Source organism: Paroedura picta, chromosome 6 (assembly GCF_049243985.1).
Source record: "Paroedura picta isolate Pp20150507F chromosome 6, Ppicta_v3.0, whole genome shotgun sequence".
Taxonomy (NCBI): domain Eukaryota; kingdom Metazoa; phylum Chordata; class Lepidosauria; order Squamata; family Gekkonidae; genus Paroedura; species Paroedura picta.
The window spans coordinates 33,955,932-33,981,413 of NC_135374.1; the positions used below are offsets into that span (position 1 = coordinate 33,955,932).

At 42.0% G+C, this 25,482-nt stretch overlaps 1 protein-coding gene across 20 annotated transcripts in view; it reads right to left on the bottom strand.

The window, feature by feature from the left end:
- ABI3BP (ABI family member 3 binding protein) overlaps positions 1-25,172 on the bottom strand; it is a 165,553-nt gene extending 140,381 nt beyond the window's left edge. For 10 of the 20 annotated variants that reach the window (XM_077342090.1, XM_077342085.1, XM_077342089.1 and 7 more), the window contains exon 1: positions 24,988-25,172. In XM_077342090.1, coding sequence (XP_077198205.1) covers positions 24,988-25,066 — 79 coding nt within the window. In that variant the 5' untranslated portion in view covers positions 25,067-25,172. The remainder of the gene's footprint in view (positions 1-24,987) is intronic. The other 10 variants (XM_077342103.1, XM_077342101.1, XM_077342102.1 and 7 more) reach the window with 1 other exon arrangement.
- Between the last annotated feature and the right edge of the window lie 310 nt (positions 25,173-25,482).

Below are 25,482 nucleotides of genomic sequence, written 5' to 3' on the forward strand. Positions count from 1 at the left end.
AGATCCCATCCTCCAAAGCAGCTAATTTCTCCAAAATTATTTATTTATGGTCATTGACCAGCATCAAACTGTTTTCTCCAAGGAAACTGATCTTGGTGGTCCAACTGTAGTCGAAGAAGAGTTAGTTTTCATATGCTGCTTTTCTCTGCCAGGATTCTCAAAGATGGTTTACGCACTGGGAAATTCACTGCCCCAGCTGTCATGCAGGAGCACAAATCGGGGGCGGATGAGGTGCACCAGGCCAAATACTCCCCTGTGTGGGTGCAGGAAGAGGTGGGGCAACCTGCCACAACTAAAACTCCTGCCTGCAACCCAGCATGAAACCTCCAGTGCATAAATGATCAAAGTGGCTTGCAATCACTTTCCCTTTCCTCTCCCTACAACAGACACCCTGTGAGATAGGTGAGGTTGAGAAAGTTTCTAACAGGACTGCTTGATCAGAACAGCTCTATCAGTACTGTGACTACACCAAGATCACCCAGCTAGTTGCATGTGAGGGAGTGGGGAATCAAATCTGGCTTGCCAGATTAGAAACCACTGCTCTTAACCACCACACCAAACTGGCTCTTGCAGGAGATCTCCAGGTGCCAACTGGAAGTTGGCAAATGTTGTAATGAGAACAATAATAATACAACCTTCATTAGGTTCTGTGGAAGCACTGTAAGCAATATGACACCCCTGAAGTGTGGTTTCCTAGTGTTTCTGGATCCCTAATAATGATCCAGCAACTCTTAAATATGACAGCTCCTGGGAATCCCAATACCCAGGAGCTACCTCGCTTGAGTGCTAATGGAATCCATGTAATTTATTGTGTCTTCAAATCCTAGGGGTCATGGTGCTGTATTGCTGTATAAAAACCACAGCAGCATTACATCCTGAAAGTATCAGGACAATTCTAGGAAAAAGGGAAGGTGCTGGAAAACCCTTCATGCTTTATCATGTTACTCAACAGATGGAGTGAAGGAGGATTCCGGGCACCTTCCAGTAGCACCTATGTGTCACTCTGACCATTTCCGCATGCAAGGCTCCTGCCCACCATCACAGGATAGTAAATGGTGCTTTTTCACCCTTCCACATTCTAAAGCAGGGGTAGCCAAATTGCAGCCCTCCAGATGCCCATGGACTACATTTCCCATGAGACACTGCCAGCAAACACTGGCAGAGGCTCATGGGAATTGTAGTCCATGGACATCTGGAGGGTTGCAGTTTGGCTACCCCTGCTCTAAAGCCTTCCCACTTTTTTCTGCCACCGCATTGTGCCTTTCCCCCTACTCACTAGTGGTGGAAAAGGCAGAAGAGAGAACAATGTACTCTTTACTCACTTCTCCTCAGCCTGTCAATAACTGGAGGCAGAGAGAAACAGAAGTCCTACAGAATAAAGAAATGAGGAAAACTACAAAAAAAGGACACTTTTATTTCTTTTATTAATATATTTATTGTATTGCCAATGTTTGGTTTAATTATTAGACCGTCCATCTTATACTCTTGTATAATAACTGGAGGCAACCCGTCCCCTCTCAGCGAATGTGAGTCTCCAAAGTTCCCCTGGGCATGATTTAAAAAAAAAATTGAAACCTACATGTGGCAATACATACCATTGCAATGCTTACACATTACCATGGAAAATACAGTACAAAAACCCACCAAACACCCAGCTCCCGGGACAAAGGCAGCATAGCCAAGCATGACGAGTTGTGGGCAGCAGGCTTGGCCTCAGCACCGGGCACCATCTGTGTTGCACCGATGCTGGATGAGCCCCCGTGGGTGCCAAGGCAGTGATGAGGCTGGCCAGCAGAGGGCATGGAGAGGGAGGCTAGGGTGGTGGCAGTGGTTTGGGTGGCAAGGCAAGGTGGGTGAGAAAGTGGTGAGAAGAAAGTGGCATCGGGCTTGAAAAGCTTTATGAAGGCGTTGCCCAGGTCCAGCACGGCTACTTTCATGGTGCCATCCCCCCAGCTACCCTGAGAGGCTGCCCACTCGCCCAGTCCCTTCTCCCCACAACAGTTCTCAAAAGTGGTGGTATATAAATATCTAAAGAAACAAATAATTTTTTAAAATTCTTTATAATGTTCATTTTATCAGTCCTCATAATGCTACCCTGTGACTGCTCATGCATCTATAGTTTCATTTAGCAGGGAGGAAAGAGCTGAAGGCCTTTCAACACCTGAGTAAGATTAGTATTATCATTATAATCTATCTTCTTAATGAGACTCAAGGTGGATTACATCGTACAAATAACAGGATGGGACATCCAATGAACAATACACTAGGGTTTGGACTACAGAAATTTGAAAACAAACAAATTTCTGAGCTGAAACAAAGCATGTGTTTTAAAACATGATTCATTGTGGTATAGAAACTACCTAGCCTGGAGTGGACTTATCAGAGTTAGATCATAGAAAGGAGTTAAGGCCTAACAAATTTTGCAGCTTTCATGAATCACTGCTCAATTTTTCAGATACAGCAATAGAGTGGTGTACAGTCTTACTCCTCTCCCTATGCAGCTTTAATTAGTTTCCTATTATGCTGCTGCCCTATTATCTGGCTTTTCTTTCAATTTCACATCAAAATATTGGCTAACATGACACAGCAAGTAAAATACCAGCATCAAAAAAGAAAGATGACCACCTGGCAAGAAGCTGACGTTGAGGATTTAATGGAAAACTGGATAGCTGGTTGTTTTTATCTCTGGAAAGCTTTATGATGCTTTGTTATTTCTGACTGTAGGCACAAATACAATATGTCTTGTTAATTTATCTTTTTTAGTTTTATAGCATGTCAGTCTCATGGTGCAGTCCCATACTGAGTTACTGTGGCTTAAGCTCATTGATTTCAATGGGTTTAGATTGCAGGAACTCTGCATAAGATTGCACTGTTTTCTTTTTCCAGAATCCCTCCTCCCTTAAGAATCCATTCATTCACTTCCTTGCAGTCATAAATGGTGCTTAGTTTCATATGCATGTTTCTTACAACACTTCCCCCATTCTTTTTGCCAGGATCCAAGTTGAAGAGACAACATAAATCCAGCAGTTGGAACCATGTACAGTAGCTGCAGTTTTAAAGGGGAACAAAGTGGTTATAGCTATTAAAATTTATTGCCTGTTACAATGCTTCGGAATTCTCTTCTGTTCTGACTACAAGCACAGGTTGCACGTTCACTGGAATGAGGACAAATTCCCTCAACAATCTGAACTGCATAACTTTACTTTTCTCAGTATACGTGCACCAACAGATTGGCCTATCTATATTGGGGAGGAGGGGAGCGAATAAGGCAAGTCAGAATGGTAAGGATAAGAAGCTCACGAGGAATATAAAAATTAACAGCTATTTAAAATCAGTATATCTAATTCGTACCATGGCCAAATCTGTGGGTAAAAATCCAAAAATTTGGAGCCGTGGACGGACAAGAAAAATCTTTCTACAAACCTGAAAAATGCCCCAGGTGTGCAGAAAAGAAATGCCCGGATGTTAGGCAACCACAGCAGTATTGTCAGTCCTGGGATTTGTCAGTACAAAAGGGCAGGGAGGGGGACAGGGCCCTTTCTGGGGCTGTTCTGGCCTTTTGAGGGAGGAGTCAGGGAGGCCAGGCCTGGCAGCGACCAGCAGGTAACTTCCCCATTTGTATACTTAGAGCATTCACTATTCTGGCCATATTGTTTCTACAAATCTATTTCTGACACTGAAAATTATCTTCTCTAACAGGGTGCTCATCAGTGGCAGGGGGTAACCAGGTGTGTACCGCAGGGTTCTGTACTGGGGCGGTATTGTTTAACATTTTCATTAATGATTTGGAAGAGGTGATAGCGATACATTGATCACATTTGCAGATGATACTGAATTGAGTGGAGTAGCTAACACCCTAGAGGAAAAGACTAATATTCAAGGAAATCTGTATAGATTGGAAAATTGGGCTATAGCCAATATAATGAATTTTAATAGAGAGACGTGTACAGTATTACATTCGAGTAATAAAAATGTGATGCAGAAATATAAGATGGCGATAGCTGGCTTGATAGCAGTATATGTGAAAGGGCCTAATGAGTTCTTGTGGACAATAAGTTGAATATAAGTCAACAGTGCAATATGGCCGCTAAGGAGGCTAATGCAATATTAGACTACATTGTTAGAAACATACAGTAGAATCTACAGCAAGGGAAGTTCACATTGATTAGACCTCATTTGGAATATTGTGTCCAGTTCTGAGTGCCACAGCTCATTGAAAAGTAGGAACGTGTTCAGAGAAGGGTGACTAGGACAGCTGAGGGGTTGGAATCCATACCTTATGAGGAGAGGTTGAGAGAGTTGGGTATGTGTAACTTGGAGAAGAGGAGGACAAGGGGTGATATGATAGCTGCGTTTAACTATGTAAAAGATAGATATGTTGAAGAGAAGGCCAATTTGTTTATTGCAGCTTTAGAGATAAGAACTATGAACTATGGATTCAAATGAAGGGAAAGGAGACTCCATTTAAATATGAGAAAGCATTTTTTGATGATGAGGGCTGTTTGTAGGTGGAATATGCTGCCTTAGAGGGTGGTGGATTCTCCATTGTTTGAAGATTTTAGGAGGAGTTTGGATAAACACCTGTCAGGAGTGTATGATTTTAAGTCTCTGAGAAGGGTGCTGGTGAGCTGGAGTGGATAGCCTTTTGTGATCTCTTCCAGCTCTGTGTGATTCTGAAATTAAATGATGTGTGTTTTATGTGCCATCAAGTTGCTTCTGACTTACGGTGACCCTATGAATTATTGGCCTGTGCTGCTGTTAACAGGTTTGCTTGTAAACTGAGGGCATGATTTCCTTCACTGAGTATTAGATGAAGGAGCTTTGACTCTTGAAAGCTCGAAGCCTGAAAATCTTATTGTTCTCTAAGGTATTGCTCAACTCCAGTCTAGCTGTTTATTGAGCCAATTGATCTGATGTTGAATCTTAATCTTAACTCATAAAGCTAACATTTTGCTAATGTAAAGTACGAAGCTATTTGGCATCAAAGACTGTAGATAGTGAAAATTGTCTTCCCTTCCTTTCCCTTGGACACAGAATCAGTCGTCTTTACAGGTGCTGCCATTATTCTAACTACACCTGGAAGGCTAAAGTACAGAAGCTCACAGCAGTAATGTTGTCTTCTGTCCATTGATTGCATGGGAATTCTGGTGTGTATCTACTAATGCAGAAGCTATGGCAATAAACCTTTCCCTCATGCTTGTGAAACTGACTGGTAGAAGAGTTGCATGGAAGTTTCCATAGCTGCCAGCATATAGGACATGAAACTCTCCATGTAAGGAATATTTGCAGCCATGCTGGCAACTATTTTCTGGCAACTATTTTCTTTCTATACAGACATATAGTCACTTATTATCTCTTAATTCTTAATATGTATTAAATCTAAGCTGATAAAGTGTTTTCATAGATCAATAAAATCAGAGTCCAGTAGCACCTTTAAGACCAACAAAGATTTATTCAAGGCGTGAGCTTTCGAGTGCAAGCACTCGTCATAGCTGAACTACATCTGAAAGAACTTACTTCTTAATATCATGTGCTGGCTGAAATCTAGTAAAATCATGGCTTTTGGCAAAATATAATTTACTTTTGCTTTAGCTATCATTTGCAGTATAGAAATATAATACATTAAAAGACATTAAGCTTCATATGGAGGTGGCAATCTATTCTTGTCCCCCCTTCCAACTAAAAATACATTGACAAAATGATTACAAGTTTATGGACATAAATTTTCTTAAGCACATGTTATTATTATTTCCTTAAGAAAAACATATTTCCAAAAAAAGTTACCACAAGAAAGTTCACTTAAGCTCCCTCTGCCTGTATTAGGTTGAATATATATACACATGGATTACATATGCTGCATCCATTTGAGTCCTGTAAATGTTGGCTTGACATGCATATCATTTTAACAGCTGGAAAACTGACCCCATCCTGCGTCATCAGCAAAAATGAGTCTCAAGATACTAATGACCTGATCCCTTTATATAAACTGCAGGTAAGAAGACAATGACAATCCACCATCTTTGTCTTTTTATGTACATTTTAACCATATGATCCACCTATACATCAAAAACTAAAGTTTCAGGAAGAATTAATGGATCTTGAATAGCACTTGTCCTGGAACTGAAGATAACAACAATATGTGGTTGCAGCCCTAGGAACAAGGGAGGGAGCAAAGGCAAAAGGGAGAATAGCCAGACCACATCACCTTGGCAGGGGGGGAAGACGGATAATAGCTTTTATTGAATGCAGTTGCAGGAGCCATAGGGCATGGATTGGTCCATGAATCTGTTAAACATCTTCATTATGCTCTGTTATAATTTATTGCTCACTCTCTGCCAATAAGTGTGGACTGCTAATTTCCATTTCATTGTCTAGTGAAATGTGCTGTGCACACAAAAACTTGAATAAAACTTTGTTGGTGTTAAAGGAGCCACAGGATTCAAACTCTACTCTGCTCTGAGTTTGCAATCCATTGAATAAATGAGGACAGACCTAATATACAGAAGTCCAACATGGATGAGAGGACTTAACTACCTATAGAATAATAACTAGTTTCAAATGAAAGCAAGCAAAGATAGGGTATTGGGCAGCAAAAGTGTTGTCCCAGTTGTCCCAGATATAGCCTCTATATTATATGGTTTAATGTTTGTAGATTGTTTATATAGCCTATTAGGAAGGTGGCATGATATAGTCCAATCTCATCAGAACTCAGGAGCTAAACGGGGTTGATACTTGGAAGGGAGAACAAACGAACAAACAAAAAGGAGGGGATGTCAACTCAGAAGAAGCCAGGTAACCATAGTGGTTGGGTGGAAAAGAAAAAAAAGTGTATATAAAAATATCATTGTCAATTGCAAAAAAAAAAAGCACTAAAATTACACAAAAAATGTAATCAAATTGTAAGTCTTAAAAACTGCATGTGAGTCAGCAGAATTATGCCTCAATCGGTATTTCTTAAACCAGGCTAAGGTGTAGTCCAAAGAAAAATTGTTAAATAAAATATAATATCAGCACATAAAAATATAAACACAAACATATAAGAACACACACAGGGAGTAGTGACAGTAGTGACAGTAGGCAACATTAGGAGAAAGCCTCAGTCTCTGTGCCCTGTTGTTAGATCGCCAGAGAAACTGTTTGGCCACTGTGTGAAACAGGATGCCTCTAGTAGATCGTTTACGCACTGGAGGTTTCATGCCAGGCTGCAGGCTGGAGTTTTAGTCGTGACAGGTTGCCCCCACCTCTTCCTGCACCGACACGGGGAAGCATTTGGCCTGGTGTGCCTCATCCACCCCCGATTTGTGCTCCTGCATCGGAGCCGGGGCAGTGAAGTTCCCAGTGCATAAACAGTCGTAGATCAGCCTCTAGTCTGATTCAGAAGTGGTCTTCTTATGTCCTTATAACTGCAGATGCTCAAAGGAGTTCCATGAATCAGCAGCTATATCATTTAGGAATAATTCTAATTTTTAAGAATTTAACCAGTTTTGGACTGAATTACTTGAAGGACTGGCTCATTCCATAACATCTAGCCCATCAGTTACATTCCTGTTACCAAGATTTGCAGTTAATACCCCAGCTGGAATAGCTATAGGCCTTTGACTCCCACAGAGATATCTTCCTGTTGGTCAACTTTTTGAAAATAGCATGGAGATTTAAGCAGAACTGTATATTTTTGCCCAGCTCCTTTGAAAAAAGCAGTAAAACACTTAGATGGAGGGCGGGCAACCAATTTTAAATTGCAAGCAATGGAATCCTATGTAGAGTTACTCCTGTGTTGTTGTTGTTAGGTGCGAAGTCGTGTCCGACCCATCGTGACCCAAGGCCATTGAAATCAAACAAACAAGCACTTTATTTACAGTCATTCAGACCAGCACAATAAAAGACCAGCACACCTTGAATAAATCTTTGTTGGTCTTAAAGGTGCTACTGGACTCTGATTTTTCTTGGACACACTTTTCTTGGATGCTTTAGGATGCTTTGGGCTGATCCTGCGTTGAGCAGGGGGTTGGACTAGATGGCCTGTATGGCCCCTTCCAATTCTATGATTCTATGATTCTATTATTTTATTCTACCAATGACTAGCACTGTTATAAAAGCTAAATTACATCCTGATGTCAACACCCCTTTTTCAAAAATGACAGCAGAGCATACATAGGTTGACACTCTAGCTACAGCATGGTAAGTGGCATAGAGCTAGATGTCTGGCAACATCCAGCTTGCCGCTGGGTACAATTCTGCTGGGCTTTTCTAACAGGTTACTGGATTCTTTCCAAAGAATGAAAGCATCCCTCTTTCCTAGACCCCAAGTACACTTAGTGCAGGCTGTCGTGTAAAAGAGTCCAGGAGCACCTTAAAACCAATCAATATGTTTTCAAGAGGTGAAGCTCCCTTTGACTCTCCAAAAGTTATACTCTGGAAATCTTGCTGTTCTTCAAGGTGCTTCTGGACTCAGATCTAGCGCTTCTATGGCAGACCAACACTTGAAACTCTTCTGGATACAACTTGGTTGGAAATTCTATTTCAGCAGTCTTGTGGGACATTTATGTGAGCACTTTTAATTGTAGAGACACAAAGTGAGGTTGATAAACATGCACGGCAAATTAAGGCTGACATCTGTGAATGATGTGTGCAGGAGAAGTCTGCTTGATGCTGAGTTGCTTAAAATTTCCTGGAAAAGGGGTTTTGCTCTTGGTCATTTTCACAAGTTCAGTATTCACTACAAGACAAGTTAAAGTAAATACTTCATGGAGCACATGCAAGAGGGGATAAATCAAGCTTTCATCATCATGTGACTCCTCTGAAATATCCAGTTCTATCATTAGCCAGAAAAAAAAAATCCTGCAGGATGAACTCAGAACAAGAGTTGTATTCCAAAATACACGAACATAACAAGAGTCCACACCAAGTATGCTGTTAGAGTACATTGTTGTAACAAAAAAAGTGTTTTCAGTTCATCATTAAGAAACACACTCTTAGTTCACCATCACATGCAGAAACTGGCATGCCTTACAGATGTAAAATGAACACAAAAAGTGTTCAAGTAAACAAGAAGTACACTTCAAAGATATAGCCCATCAAGAGATCTTTGTGACTTGACTCTCATGTCTGTTTTCAAAAGAAGTGGTGCAACTTTCAAAGTCAATGTCCATTTTTTTTTTTTTTTGCAATCAAGTTACAGTCAATTTCTGGTGGCCCTTCATGGGGTTTTTAGGCAAGGGACATTCTGAGGTGGTTTGCCATTGATTGCTTCTGTCTAATGACCCTGATGTTTCTTGGTAGTCTCCCATCCTAATACTGACGATGGCCAACCCAGCATAGTTTTGGAGATCTGACAAGATTGGGATAACCAGGGAGCCAGTTTGGTCTAGAGATTCAGCTTAGTGTAGTGGTTAGGAGTGTGGATTTCTAATCTGGTGAGCTGTGTTTGATTCCCTGGTCCTTCTCCACATACAGCCAGCCGGGTGGCCTTGGGCTTGCCACAGCACTGATAAAGCTGTTCTGACCAAGGAGGGCTCTCTCAGCTTCAACTACCTCACAGGGTGTCTGCTGTGGGGAGAGAAAAGGGAAGGAGATTGTAAGCTGCTTTGAGACTCCTTGGTAGAGAAAAGCAGAATATAACAACCAACTCTTCTTCTTCTATCCAGATTAGGGCCTCTGTTCATATGCACTGGTTTTATTATTGGCAAATGAATATCAGGTGAATCTCTGAAATTCCAAACAGCTGTTGACTGGATGAGATGACTGATTACAGGGTAAAAGGTAAAGGTATCCCCTGTGCAAGCACCGAGTCATGTCTGACCCTTGGGGTGATGCCCTCCAGCATTTTCATGGCAGACTCAATATAGGGTGGCCTTGCCAGTGCCTTCCCCAGTCATTACCATTTTACCCCCCAACAGCAAGCTGGGTACTCAATTTACCAACCTCGGAAAGATGGAAGGCTGAGTCAACCTTGAGCCGGCTGCTGGGATTGTACTCCCAACCTCATGGACAGACAGCTTCAGACAGCATTTCTGCCTCTTACCATTCTGTGCCACACGAGGCTCTGATTACAGTGTACACCATAGTTATACTGTGATTTACACAAAATTTGGCCTACAGCTGCCAACTGAATACATGTAACTGGGAGTCAGAAAGATTTTAGCAAAAAGTCAGTGATACAACTGCCCTAAGAACATAAGAATAGCCTTGATAGATCAGACCAGTGGTCTCTCTAGTCCAGCATTTTGCTTCATAGAGTGGTTAGCTAGTTGCCTTAAAGAGTCAACAAACAGAGCAGATAGAACAACACCTTCCCTGGCTGTTGTCTCCTAGCTCTAAGGGCTTTTTGCACGCCTTCAAAATAGCACAATGGTTGCCAATTGAAAACGCTACTGATTTGCTGTTTTGCACAACGTCGTCGACAATCTGCCACACACCTGAAACCAATCTGCAAAAAGCGCTTCCTTGTAGCGCTTTCAGGGAAATCCCCAAAAGTGGATTCACCCTCCGGAAAGCGATACACTCCTGCAACCAATCTGCAACACTAGCGAAAAAGACCTGTGCGTTAACATTGTTGTGGTTTCTTCAAAGTCCCTCCTCCTGAGCCTGTCCTCCAAACTTCCGGCGAACTGTTCGCCATTTTTTTTTCTCCGAGCGAGCGGGGATAATGCACCAGCGAGCCTCTTTCAGTTTAGAGGCTTCCCTGGCTTCAGTCCCTCCCCTTCAGTCACTAAGCACACACATTTTACACATTCATTCAGCCGAAAATCGGGCCCGTGAGAGGGGGGGGAGGGGGGGATTTTTTTTTTCACTCGGAGGCAGCGTGGCAACGATCAAATGACAGCTCAAACAGAAGCTTCCCTGGCTTCAGTCCCTCCCCTTCAGTCACTAAGCACACACATTTTACACATTCATTCAGCCGAAAATCGGGCCCGTGAGAGGGGGGGGAGGGGGGATTTTTTTTTTGACTCGGAGGCAGCGTGGCAACGATCAAATGACAGCTCAAACAGAGGCTTCCCCGGCTTCAGTCCCTCCCCTTCAGTCACTAAGCACACTTCAGTCACTAAGCACACTACTAAGCAGTCACTTTATTTTTTACACAGTCATTCAGCCGAAAATCGGGCCCGTGAGGGGGGGGGTTTCACTCGGAGGCAGCGTGGCAACGATCAAATGACAGCTCAAACACACCAGGCAGCTGGATGGGTCTCTCCGTTGCAACAAATCTACACAGATTCGTTACAATGGGTGTGTTTTTTTTTTAAAAAAAAACCTTTCTTAAAGGGAAAGGGGCTGTTTGGGAGCATGCTAACGGCTGCCCATTGGCTGCTTGACGGCCAGGGGTGGGATGAGCTCGGCAATAGCGCTTCCTTTCTAGCGATTTCTGCCGAGACCGGAAGCCTGTGGGAAACGCTACAAAACGCAACTGGATTCCACTACAAAGGCAGGTATGCATAACGACGAATTCCACTATTTTAAATGGCGATTTTTCATTCAGTGACCAATTTGCTACAAAGATCCCGGTGCGTAAAGCCCCCTAGTATTCAGAAGTGTATTGTCTCTGGATGTGGAATCTCCCTTTATTCATCATGGCTTGATAGGCTTATCCTCTGTGAACTCTTAACCCCCTCCCTTTTTTTGCCATATTCAACATGTATGCTCAGGAGGCCAAATACAGTATAACAAACCATTGTTTGACAATAAATAAATGAAAACACATGCTGAGGTTGAGGGCAAGTGTTACCTAAGACAGCACAGATGAGAAATATAGAACTGAATAAAGCAAATCATAGTCTTTCAAGGAGCCAAATAACAAGTGTCTGTAGCATGTATATGAAGCTGCGAGGCACAATGACGGGGGGAACTGAACGGGGAATGTAGCTTTCATCATCTGACTGGGGAACAGTCTAGTTTTCTCTGTGGGGAATGATAGTTACCTCCAAAAGCCTGTCTGTTTTACTATTCGTTTTATTTCTTGAAAATCCTTGCAGGCCTACCTTTCTCCTTATGAAGTCTGGATTTAAAGTAGGTAACAACAAAACTACTGCAAACAATAAAGCTAACCTCAGCATTTATATTTCCTGGTACATTCTCAGTATCCCTACTTAGACTTCTTTAATTCTCAATAAATTCATCCCTAAAGCACAACTTGCTCACCAACTCAGACTATTGAAGACTGTTGAAGATGCCATCGAGCATGGCAATTGTCTTATACAGAATCAAAGTCTTCATTCAATTTGATTGGCCCTGTCTGTTCATTACACAGCTGCTCTCTAATGCCTAAGGCAGTCCTGTCAGAAGCTCTCTCATACCATTTCCGCATGGAGGCGTAAAATGTACGCCACCTTCTGCTAGCAAAATCATGATAGTCAACTGCACATTTGGAAGCTTCCTGACAGGAGACCCCTCCCACATTATCCCACCGTCTCATTATGGCTTCTTGCCTCCCGACAAGGTGGTGGAGAAGCAGGAAGTGTGGACAACCCAAAGTTTTCCCCCGGCTCCTCAGGTTGTCAATCAATACAAGCCACCAATCCCTTCACAGCAGTGGTTTTGGGGACTCAAATTTCCATCTTCCCCTCAGTCCCAAAATTAATTAAAAAAAAAACACTTCCACTTTGCCATGGGACACGCCAAAACAGTAAAATATTTTAAAAATAAACCTACACCTCCACATTGCTGAATGATCATGCCACAACAATAAAACATTTATTTAGATCTCTTTTTGGGATTCTATGTATAATTATCTGTCTTTATGTTTGGGTAGATTTGTGATAGGATGGCCATGAAGATTTAAAACACAGAGCACGGATGCTAAGCTAATACCCCACCATCAGAAAACCCAACAGGAATGTGTTTTAGATAGGGTTGCTGCTTGATCCCAATATTACTGTGCACACTGAAGAGAACATTATATTCAAACTGAGGGCACGTAGCTTTGTGGTCCCATCGTTACACGGACTACATTAAAAAAAAAAGATCTGGAAATGGGGAGGGGAAGACAGGTGTAAGGGCAGGCACAACACTACTGCCTCTGATTTAGCTCCGATTTGCAGTGCGATAAGAAAGGGGTAATGGGATTTTGCGATTTCACTCATTGTGGACCAAACTGAATGAAAACCCACACCACCCACTGGAGTGCTATGGGTTACTGCCGATGTAATGAGGAAGCAGCACTAAAATCCATGAGCAATGACAGGCTATGCAGGGACAAATTCCTTGTGCGGAAATGGTCTCAGCCTTACCTACGTCACAGCATGTCTGTTGTAGTGAGAGGAAGGGAAGGTGATTGCAGGCTGCTTTGAGACTGAAGGACAGTGAAAAGCAGGGTATAAAAACCAAGTCTTCTTCTAATCTGGAGTCCTCTATATGACCCATTATGCACAGGGGGAATAACGCACATTCGGGATGGAATGGCGGCGACTCAAATCACCGATAACACATGGAGCCGGCTGCAACTGGCCGCAGTTTTGGTGCATGCCGCCGAAAAAGCCACGTGAGCAAAACGCGGAAGAAAGCGCAGCTTTCGGGTGACCGCGGTGCAAACAGAAGTGGCGCCAGGATTGCCGCGTGCATAATTGGTTACTCTGGGTTTTGCCGCTGTCGCGCCCACTCCCGTGCATAACCGGTGTGCTTTGCGTCTTCCCCCTCTGGGTTTTCCATGTGACCCAAAATCGCCGTTTCGGCAGCCGTGCATAATGGGCCTATGGAAAGCATAAATTCTGCTTCTGAGCTACAGATTTCCTCCCAATTAGTTCTTAAAGGAAGGCAGACATAGTACATTTGACATGAGCCATTTCCTCACAGGTTATCTGCCTCAATTTCCATGCCAACTGGAATCTTGTCAGTGATGCTTTTTTTCCCCCCTGCTTCTCCACAGCATCATGGTGCATTTGTGTAGCTCCTGGAGTTTCCACAGCTGTTCTCTGATCTTTGTCCCCTTGCTTAGCTGCCAAGTTTAAGAAAAGGTCTAAGCACCTAGATGGATGCAGTGTGGGGTAAATATTGGATTCTCTTGCCCACATGACAGCTATTTTCCCTGACACTGTCCCTGCAGCAGCCATTCCACACCCACAGTGGGGGCATTATTTGTTAAATAAAATCTATCTCCTTCAGCTACAGCTACAGAGACCTATGAAGAAAGGCATAACTTCACAATGAAATGGGATAGAGACGTACTTTTGTAAAAATTAAAGCAATTGGCGTGATGTTATAGCAATAAGCAATATTCAATTGTTGATTTTTTGTCTTACAAGGAAAAATCCCAGGGGGAGGGTAGCTACTGCTGGGGGACAGGGCAGCAAAACTGCAGATAAAGCTGCCACATAAAAGCCCCATGTCCACTATGCTGGATCAACAGGTGCACCAGCAATGCGGTAACCACATTAACTTGTCTCTGTGCCACTCTGCTTATTGATTGTAACCAAAAATGTTCAGCTCACCTAGCGCCTTCTGATAAACCAAAGGCAAGATTAATTCCAATCATGCTTAGCCTCACCACAAAGACATGCTCATTTGACACAGGAATTTATGAACACTAATATAGTTTTCCATACAATTTGCCATACTCTAAAAGCAGGAGAGAGGGAAACCTGGAGATGCTAGAAAACAAAAGAAAAGAGGGGAAATAATATGCTGGTCATCTGGTGTTAATTTCTGAAATGTTGGCTGACTACAATCATTTGGGAAAGGGTACAGAGTAGATGACCTACATTTTGCTGGCTATGGGATCCAGTTTGAACAAATTTGCCTTCCCCTGCACTTTCTGTAGCCATTCTGTCAAATGCACAAATCTACAATTCATGACCAAATAGATATCTATAAGTACATCTTGTAATGCCATCTATGAATGCCAAAAAAAAAAGATTATATTTCCGACATCAGCACTACAAAAATCCGATTCAGGAGAAATTCAGCAGCAATATGAAGTTCCGTTCTCCGACTCAGCTTGTTTAGTCTTGTTTCTATAGGGCAGCTATCTTGTTTAGCTTCGCTGCATTCATTCTGTAGTGTTTACCAAGCTTCATTTCTTGCCAAGTCTATTCTGTTGTACTACAGTTGTATCAGTGAATGGATGAAGGTTTTCTTTGAGACATATTGGTTGCATACCCTTCCAAGTTTAATTCAGGTGGCCATGAACTCTTGTCATTTCTGTCAAACAAAGTTAAGTCTATCATATATCTATTTAGGCAGCTTGCTTCATTCAGAGGCAGAAACCAGTTAGGTCAAATGGGTTAGTGTTCTGGGAGGCACCCTTCTTAGAACTGCCTGAGGATTAGCAAGCATATGAGACATTATGGAAAAACTTGAACATTTGTTTTTATTTCAAATTGCTTGTGATAATGTTACAGTGCTTTGGGAAACATGTAGCAACAAAACTTTCCTATAGAATTTTGGCATGGCAGACACATTGTCCCAATCTATTCTCTTCCAGCTAGCCTGGTTGAAAAAAGCTGATTTAGCACAAATGCAGACTGAGCATAATCAATACAGTAAAATTCTGCCTGAACTTGCCGGCAACTGAAGCCAAGAGATCAGCTCTGTAGTGAAACAATAAATTCTCAGATCAAAATGTTGAAAGCAGGGGATGCTCCAGCATGAGCTTTACAGAACAAACTGCCACTATGGGGACAATGCAGAGGGAGCTACTGGATGCTTCTGCCCCAAGCCCACTCAGATTGAGTGGAAATGGAAGAGGCCGTATACCTTCCTAAGGGAAGTTGATATTCCTTCCAGGCTGGTCCATTGCTAGAATATTCTGGTTAGCTTTGGTCATTGGGAGAGCCTTGGCATGTGGCATGTATAGCGATGAAGTAAAAGCACGGTACTTTTCAGAGGCTTCGGCAGGCGTGGGTTAGAGTTGCCATTCTCTAAGATGGCCTTAGTGACTGTGATGAACTTGACAAACAGTTTGTTGAGTTGTACCTCCAGTCCACATGTAATCCCACTACAATTACCATCTACTCTACCTTTTCCTTCCAGTCCCTCTTCTGGAGTCTGTCTTATTTTTATGGCACCACCTAAATGGGCTATCCATAAGAACAATCTACCCATGTAGGCTGGGGGGCAGATACAGAAATCTAGATTTTTAGCTGATCTGGGTTTGATGTAATTTATACTGTTTGTTTTATGTATTTAAATTATTATATATTTAAATGTTATAAACCGCCCTGAGAAGGTAAATACTAGGACGGGCAGTGTAGAAATGTAATTATAAATAAATAAGGAATTATAGTATACATATTTGAAAGAGGAGCCCATGTCTTATTTGCATGTAAATATAGTACTAATTGCCACCACTTTGTACTGAAATATAAATGATATATGAGCTTCACTGACAACAATTTTTGCCTGAAAAACTAGATACAATTATAATAATTAAATCTGTTCAGCTTGTTTTGACCTGTTAATTGCAGCTACATCACCCATGGGAGTTATTTGTTACCCTTGCATTTTTGTAACTGGCAAAAAATATCAATAATTTAATGATCATTTAATGTCACTCTTCTCAGTCTATAGGAGGTTATCCCAAAGCAGCTCAAAATCTTTTTCAGGATCGGTTTTTATTGAAACTATGGCAGGGTGGAAGGTCAAATATAATTCTCCACTCCCTACATGGCCTCAGTCAAAATTTGGCTACAATGGCTATAACTGGATTTTTAACAATAGAAAAGGATCCATAACATCCCCTTGCTTTGAACATATAATGTCTTTGAATATATTCCTTCTATCTTTGCCCCAAAATTCAGTCAAGACTCAGTTGTATTATCTTTCTGGCATTTCTACTCCAACCCTTATGATCTTGAAAAAGGAAGGAAGATGGTTGCAAATAGTAGTGGTTAGAACCTACGATGGGCCTTTAAATAGCAAATTTAGCCATACTTGTTTGATCTTCTTGGTAGTTTATTGAAGCACTTAATAGCTGGCAAATGCCCTGGATTTTCAAGGGATATCATGGGATATGCAAGATAACAACTGGATTAATAACTATTTATATTGTGTAGCACAGCTCAGTAGTTACTAATGGTGGCAAATTCAACATGACAAGCTGCTACAAGTATGTAACAGAAAACAAACCACTCCCCATTCTGATAGTCACAACATTCATGCAGGTGGTTGCGTCAATAGAGGGTATATGAAATAGTGAGATCAGTTTCAGCATGAATTTCAGGAACATTGGTGGTAACTTTAAATGGCCCATGCCATCTTAGAACTGAAGGAAATATATATAACCTTGGAAAATCTGTGATCAGATCTCTAGCACAGTTTTTTTCCACAAATAGCAGGCATGGGAGGCCTAAATTCTGATGGGACCCAACACTGTTTCCATGACATCAGACCATCCCTGCACAAGTTGATATTTGTCTTGTTAGAGGAAATATAGAGACACCATAAGACAAATAGTGGTCCCAAAGGGGTTGCGAGAGAGTCAGCTTGGTGTAGTGGTTAGGAGCATGGACTTTTAATCTGGTGAGCCAGGTTTGATTCCTTGCTGCTCTTCCACATGCAGCCAGCTGGCTGACCTGGGCTTGCCACAGCACCGAAAAAGATGTTCTGACCAAGTAGTAATATCAGGGCTCTCTCAGCCTCATCTACCCCACAGGGTGTCTGTTGTGGGGAGAGGAAAGGAAGGGGATTCTTCTTCTAGCACAGATCTTGTGTTCTTTCATACAGTTTAATCATCTGGGAGCATTTTCTCCCTTATGTATCTCACATCTATATATTTTACAGAATTGAATCCTGACCATGCCCCCTTGCTGAGATATCTATTCTCAACCCAGTAGTCATATTTAAAACATTTAAACTCTACCTGTCCATAGCCATAACAGTCTTGCTCCTTCTTACCCCTATTCCCACTGAGAATTGAACAATCCTCATTTTGCATAGGTTTCCCTTATAAGTAATGGGATGTAAATACCTGTTGCAGCATTTAATTTTTTAATTTTAGTATGTCTTTTTATTTGTGGTTTCATATATCTGACCTAATTTTGTGAATTACTTTGTGTGTTTAGTACAAATATAAAACCAATTTCCACATTCTAGCAAGAGACCTTGCACCATTTGGACTAGCACATCAGCACTAAGAAGAAATGCATTTTTTTTCTTTGCTGTCAAAAAGATTGTTTACAGCAGTGGTCCCCAAGCTTTTTATCACCAGGGACCGGTCAACACTTGACAATTTTACTGAGGGCTGGGGGGGGGGTAGTCTTTTGCCGAGGGATGCCGCCGCCTGAGCTCCTGCTCCACTTGCTTTCCCATCGGTGCCTCTGACTTTCCGCCGCCCGCTGGGAGGTGCTGCCAGCAGCAGCTGCGCAGTGCCATGCTGGGTGGGTGGGGGGAGCCCCAGCCATGGTGGCCACTGGAGAGCACCAAAGGTGAGCCAGCGGCAGAGTGGCAGGGCAGCTCCCGAGGCAGCAGGGAGGACGAGGAGGAGCCGTGGCCCGGTACCGACTGATTTACGGACCGGTCCCGGTCCCTGGACCGGGGGTTGGGGACCACTGGTTTACTGCATATGTTTATCTATATGAAATTAAATGGAATTCTGCCTGCCCAGTAGGCAGTGCTCTGTTCGTTTATTAAAACTACATAAATCTCCAAAGTCTGTAACCAAAGACAAACACTGCTTGATTTTGAAGCAAAGCCACCTTATTCCTAGATAATCCAGAAACACTGTACTTGGATACAAACAGGACAGCTAAAGTAAAGAAACACAACAAAGAATACTAGAAATGGGATACTTATTACTTATAGGCTTATTCAACCAAGGAATAATTCATGGAAGAGCTAAAATAAAGTCTTTGAGAAAGAGAATGTGAATTAAACAGGAGAGATATGAGCTAGCTGTGGTCATCATAGATGAAGAAGAAGAGTTAGAATCATAGAATCATAGAATCATAGAATCATAGAGTTGGAAGGGGCCATACAGGCCATCTAGTCCAACCCCCTGCTCAACGCAGGATCAGCCCTAAGCATCCTAAAGCATCCAAGAAAAGTGTGTATCCAACCTTTGCTTGAAGACTGCCAGTGAGGGGGAGCTCACCACCTCCTTAGGCAGCCTATTCCACTGCTGAACTACTCTGACTGTGAAAAACTTTTTCCTGATATCTAGCCTATATCGTTGTACTTGAAGTTTAAACCCATTACTGCGTGTCCTCTCCTCTGCAGCCAACAGAAACAGCATCCTGCCCTCCTCCAAGTGACAACCTTTCAAATACTTAAAGAGGGCTATCATGTCCCCTCTCGACCTCCTTTTCTCCAGGCTGAACATTCCCAAGTCCCTCAACCTATCTTCATAGGGCTTGGCCCTTGGCCCCAGATCATCTTTGTCGCTCTCCTCTGTACCCTTTCAATTTTATCTACATCCTTCTTGAAGTGAGGCCTCCAGAACTGCACACAGTACTCCAAGTGCGGTCTGACCAGTGCCGTATACAATGGGACTATGACATCTTGTGATTTTGATGTGATGCCTCTGTTGATACAGCCCAAAGTGGCATTTGCCTTTTTTACCGCTGCATCACACTGCCTGCTCATGTTTAGTTTACAATCCACAAGTACCCCAAGGTCTCGTTCATACACAGTGTTACCTAGAAGCGTATCCCCCATCCATTAGGCATGCTTTTCATTTTTCTGACCCAGATGCAGAACTTTACACTTATCTTTATTAAATTGCATCTTGTTCTCATTTGCCCATTTTTCCATTGTGTTCAGATCTCGTTGAACTCTGTCTCTATCTTCCGGAGTATTTGCCAGTCCTCCCAATTTGGTGTCATCTGCAAACTTGATGAGTAGTCCCTCCACCCCCTCATCTAGATCATTAATAGTCTTGCTCATAAGCACAATAGATCTTCCTATTTCCAGAAACATGTATTCTATTAGCAGAAAGAAGAAATTTTCAAAAAAGATTGTGTTGAGAAATTTTTCTGAAATGAATGCAGGGGATAGAAAAGGGAAACAGATATGGCAGGTAAGTTATTTGTGTGTAAAGTATAATCACAGAACCCTCCACAGAGACTCCCACTTTCATGTAACTTCCATTCCCACAGCAAATTCAGTGCAATAGTAGTTCTTACTGCTGCAAGATTCACCATGTTCTGGCAATGCCATCTAGTACTTCACATGCTGGGAAATAGAGATTTTCCCACAGTGGTAGCAATTACAGAGATGACTGTATCTGGCCAGTTGAACCATAGCCTCAAGACTCCTCTAAAAAAAAAGTGGCCATAAAAATGCCAGATACTGTTGCATGAACACAGTGTCCATGGACCTCATATACTCCATGTTTCTGAGATAGAACTGGGAAACACTGGTTACTGATCCTGATCTCTTGTTGAAAGTACGTGAAACAATTTTTTTAGCAGAGTAATAAAACATTTTCCCTTTACTTGCACAATTGGCCTTGGCCTTTTCAAAAATCTCTTGACAATTAAAGACTTCAGCTTTTCCAGATACCATAGCTTGTCAGTACATCTGGACCAACCAACTATGATTTTCTTCCTTCCATCTATACCAGGATTCCAAAGTCTGGTTTAACCATCATTTGAAAGAAAGAGAACAAAGAATAGTTTGCTGTTCAGTCAAAATGGCAAATTGTAGTTTCATGTTAAAGCAGGGGACTGTATACTTCCACTATTTCTTTGCTCAGGCTGATGCTTAAAAGGATTATGTGTACTATTTTTGTTTATGAAACATTTTTGGCTATTAAAACATATTTTGAATGCTCAAAACCTGATCTCCATGAACACACACTTATTCAGGCCTGCTTTCCAAAGAGTGGCAAAGAGAAGGAAAAATGGTTGAATTTGCCTTATCTAAAGCTTGAAAACATCAATCTGTCAGAGACTGTCCCCTTGCTCACTAGTATGAGTGAAGTGAGAGATGAAGCAACTAGGCAAAGCCTTTAAATGTCAGCACAGATAAAGTGTGCTAAATATACCAATCTATCTAGCAGGAGATACGCTTTCAAATTTGTTGGTGCAAGTAGTTACTACCCAAAGAGAAGTTGGCATGCCTTTGGGAGTAAGTTAGTGGCAGTCACTAACTGGAGACTCAGGATGACTGTGGGGCATTTTCCAAGCTCCCTGAACCCAAGAAAATGGAGCTTATGAGTCTGTTCCTTCACAGTACCCATAAGCACTGAACAGGCTAAATACAGGCTAAATATAAAATCTTTGCCAGTGTATAAACTGGCATTTAAACTATATACGTGGGCAACTATTTAATAAGACCCTTTCATTGTTCAATGATCAGGAGGTGGAGGAGTAGGAGGAAGAGGAGGAGGAGAAGAAGAAAGATTTTATCCAGTGGCATCTTCAAGACCAACAAAATTTTATTCTGGGTAGAAGAAGAGTTGTTTATTCATACCCCACTTTTCTACACCCGAAGGAGTCTACAATCACATTCCTTTCCTCTCCCCACAACAGTCACCTTGTGAAGTAGATTGGACTAAGAATTCTGAGAGAACTGTGATTGGCTCAAGGTCACCCAGCAGGTTTCATGTGGAAGAGTGGGGAATCAAACCTGATTCTCTGGATTAGAGTCCACCATACTGAACCACTACACCACACTAGCATAGTGTTGGAAGAGATGAGACTTTCCTTATGTTTAAGGTGAAGGATACCTTAAAACTCAACCCCTCCAAGATAGAGGTCCTGTGGTTGGGTAGGAAGAGGCAGAACTGGAAGCGCGCTTACCCATCTTGGCCGGGATGTAACTGACCAGTGTGCCTCAGGCTAGGAATCTAGGAGTGACCTTGGATACCTCACTGACGATGGAGGCACAGGTCAAGAAGGTAACCTGCCAGGCATTTTCCATCTTTGCCAGGCAAAGCATTGTGAGCATTGGCCATGGTGATCCATGTGATGGTCACTTCTAGAATTGATTTCTGTAATTTGCTCTATGCTGGCCTACCCTTGTCTCTGACCCAGAAATTGCAGCTGGTGCAAAATGTGGCTACTAGAATGTGGCTACTAGAATGTGGCTACAGAAAAGCCTTGGAGGGCCCACATCCAACCTGTGCTGAGGCAGCTGCATTGGCTGCCAGTTGTGGCCCAGATCAGATTCAAGATTTTGGTTCTGACCTTTAAGGCCTTATGCGGTCTGGGATCCACATATCTGTGAGACCATCTGTTGTCCTATGCTCCCCGCAGGGCCTTGTGCTCTGCAGCTACCAACTTATTGGTTGTTCCCGGGCCCAGGGAAGCTTGCTTGACCTTGAAGAAGGCCAGGGCCTTTTCAGTCCTGGCCCCTACCTGGTGGAATGAGCTCCCAGAAGAGCTATGTGCCCCGTGGGAGCTTTCAGCATTCCACAGGGTCCGCAAGATGGAGCTCTTCTGCCAGGTTTATGGCTAAGGCCAGGGCAGTGGGAAATCTGATGGGTTACCCACTGGAAAGACACCCCACCATGTTTGTTCTATCAGTGGTGGCCAGCAGTTATTGCCTTGTTGCCTTGGCAGGGGAGCCATTTCACAGTGGGGGAGGGCTTGTTTTTACCGCCATTCTTGTTGTACTTGTTAATGTTAATTTCTATTGGTTTTTTAAATGGGAGTTTTAGCTTATTGTGGGGTTTATAAATAAATAAATAGATAGATACAAAACAGAACATTTTAGAGAGGTTTCTGGTTTTATCAGTACTAGCTACCATCACATGTAATTGCAAGCACTGTCATAAACCATATCTGTGGCATTAAGATAGGCTAACAAAAGCAGGTACATGCAAACAAAATAGTTTAACTTTTAAACTCTTGTCTTTAATGTCGAGACTTGACTGTAACTATCAGTTCTGTTTCCATAGCTCTTCTATAACCATACAGCCAACTTTCCAATAAGAACTACAGAAAGCAGTATTCTCAAATGACAATTCCAAAATTGCTATTGTAAAAACAAATGTTTCTCATCATCATATTCAGACAGGTGCCTGTGCAGGTAGAAGCATATCAGCTCCTGAAGAAAAGCCAAACCCTACACATTGATGTTTCAAATATTGCATGCTTGTGTGATCAGTTCCAATGGCTCAGTGAGCAATTGGCATCCAAAATTGTTGGCTCTCTTTCCCACATCTGCAGGAAGCAGATTTTCTCTCTTTGCTTGTACCAAGGAACGGAAATCCAATTTCATGACATAAGGCCAGGAATAAGTAGGTTTCACCTCCTGGAGTGGAAACAGAGTACTGGGACTCTACATCCATAGTAAGACTGAGAAACTTCAGACACTGAAATCTACCCAAAAATAAATCTGGCACGGGAATTTACAGGGATTATTAAAGCATCCACCTCAATTAGAGTCCTTCTTACACCATCTTTGACAAGTGAAGCTTGCACAAAATGCTCATTATTGGCCAGTTGACTAGACAGTGGACCAAAATGACAAATCTTGAAGTCGTTAGACTACAAGCAGAATGTCCTCATACCAACAAGCCAGAAAGTAATGTATAGTGATGCCCAGTTCAGTGAGAATAGTCTCAAAGTAGAGCTGTCCACACTGGAGTAGCTGAACATATTTATTCATCTCCAGGAGAGAGATTAACTTGAAACCCAAGGAAAATAATATAAAGGCTTTTCAGCTGCATTTTTATTTAAGTAGACTTGTGACTTTGCTTTATAGTTTTAGGAGACTGCTCCTGGAGGCTGACTCCATCATAAAAGCTAAAACATTTATCTTTGCCAGAATTCTATAGTTAAGGATAGTTATAGCTATCATCCCGCAAAAGTGAACAGGAAAGACAAATAAAACCATCTGCAAGGTTGGAGTGTTGGAAGAGCTCCATGTTCTAAAGACAAATAATACGTACCATTAAACCCCAAAATGCAACACAAATAAGTGCTAGTCCATGTTAACTACATTAACCTTTGGGGACTTCAGAATTTCAGGTGTTATTTTACATATGAAACAATATTTTCTTATCCGTAGTGCCCAATTTTTAGTTTGTGCAGCTACTCCACTAATATCAGTTGGATAACTAAGACTGTTCATGCACTGGGCACTTCACTGCCCAGTTCTCATGCAGGAGTACAAATCGGGGGTGGATGAGGTGCACCAGGCCAAATGCTCCCCCATGTGGGTGCAGGAAGAGTTGGGGCAACCTGCCACGACTGAAGCTCCAGCCTGCAGCCTGGCATGAAACATCCAGTGCATAAATGGTCTAAGAAATGTAATTTGCATAAACGCAAGGGATGAACAATCAATAATATACATTTTCATATTGAACATCAAGATGAATGCATATTCAGTGTTTTACAGGCCAAAGATAAATCTTTTCTATCAACACATCATACACTGGTTATCTTGACCTTAACTATCAAGGACACAGTTTTGTGATTTACCATTTCCTTTGGCAGCTGAACAACTTAAAAATCACTGCTTGAAATGGGCTGCACCTAGTACTTCTACAAAGTACACAACATCCACAGAGAAGCACTTCTACAAAATCAGTGGTAGAGTATGTAGCTCTGAGATATTGCTTTAATGCCAAGGTATTCTAACGTACTACTCAAATTTTACAAGTATGGTGTCCATTTAACATTACAGATGTGCAGCAAAAAAGAAGATCAAGGGCAAGTGTCTGCTGATGTCCCCTGCTTTTGGAAATCATGCACCTTTACAAATTTAAGTTGCAATGAAAGATAAATACTTGGCAAAACAAAATCTGTAAACCAAGCATGAATAAAACATGCTGTGAAAAACTGGGGGGCATGTTATTTACAGGTCACATCACATACTTGCATGAGAAGTAAATGTTCAAGAACTTTATTTCCATTTGTTTGCAGGACTGATTTCTTGGTTGGAATCACAAAGCACCAAAGCTATTTTTAATGTTTTGCTCATACAATACAAAGATTTTAAAACCTTGTTTTCTCTCTCTCTCTCTCCCTCTCTCGTATAAAGACTTTAGTCTGTTATCCTGTTACATTTCTCTAGCACATTATCATTAATCCTTGCATGCACACAGAAAGTAAGTTTCCCTCATTAAGACCAAGCATTTTCCCAAAAGTAAAGAATAAAAACATATCTACTTGCCTCTTGGCAATTTCTGAGCATTTCCAAGATTTAGTGAAATATTTCCAAAGAAGAGTAGGAAGACCAGCCTGGAAATCATGCTTTCAAACCCAAACTTGCACGGTTAAAGATGCTGTGGGGTGTCATACAAGGTAATGCAGCTGCAGTACAGTGAACTGTTCTCTCTGTCACAGGGGCAGCAAAACTTTGACAGGAGCTTAGTTTACACTGTGGGAGGAGACTGTGTGACATCACATCTTCTCACTGGAAAGGAGAAGAGAATTAAAATATAAATTGCATTCCCAATCTCTTGTCTGAAACAGATTTCTGGTTGCTGCTCTAAAACTCTCCTACTCTCCATATCTAAAGCATTTAGATTTAATACACAGTTCCTTCTCCTTCTGCATTCAGATTTGGTAGAAATAATTATACTGTGGAGAAACAGAAAATAAGGAGGTCCCAAAGAGCTTAGTGGCAGGGACTGCTGCTCATCTGTTTGGTTTAAATGGCTCCGGG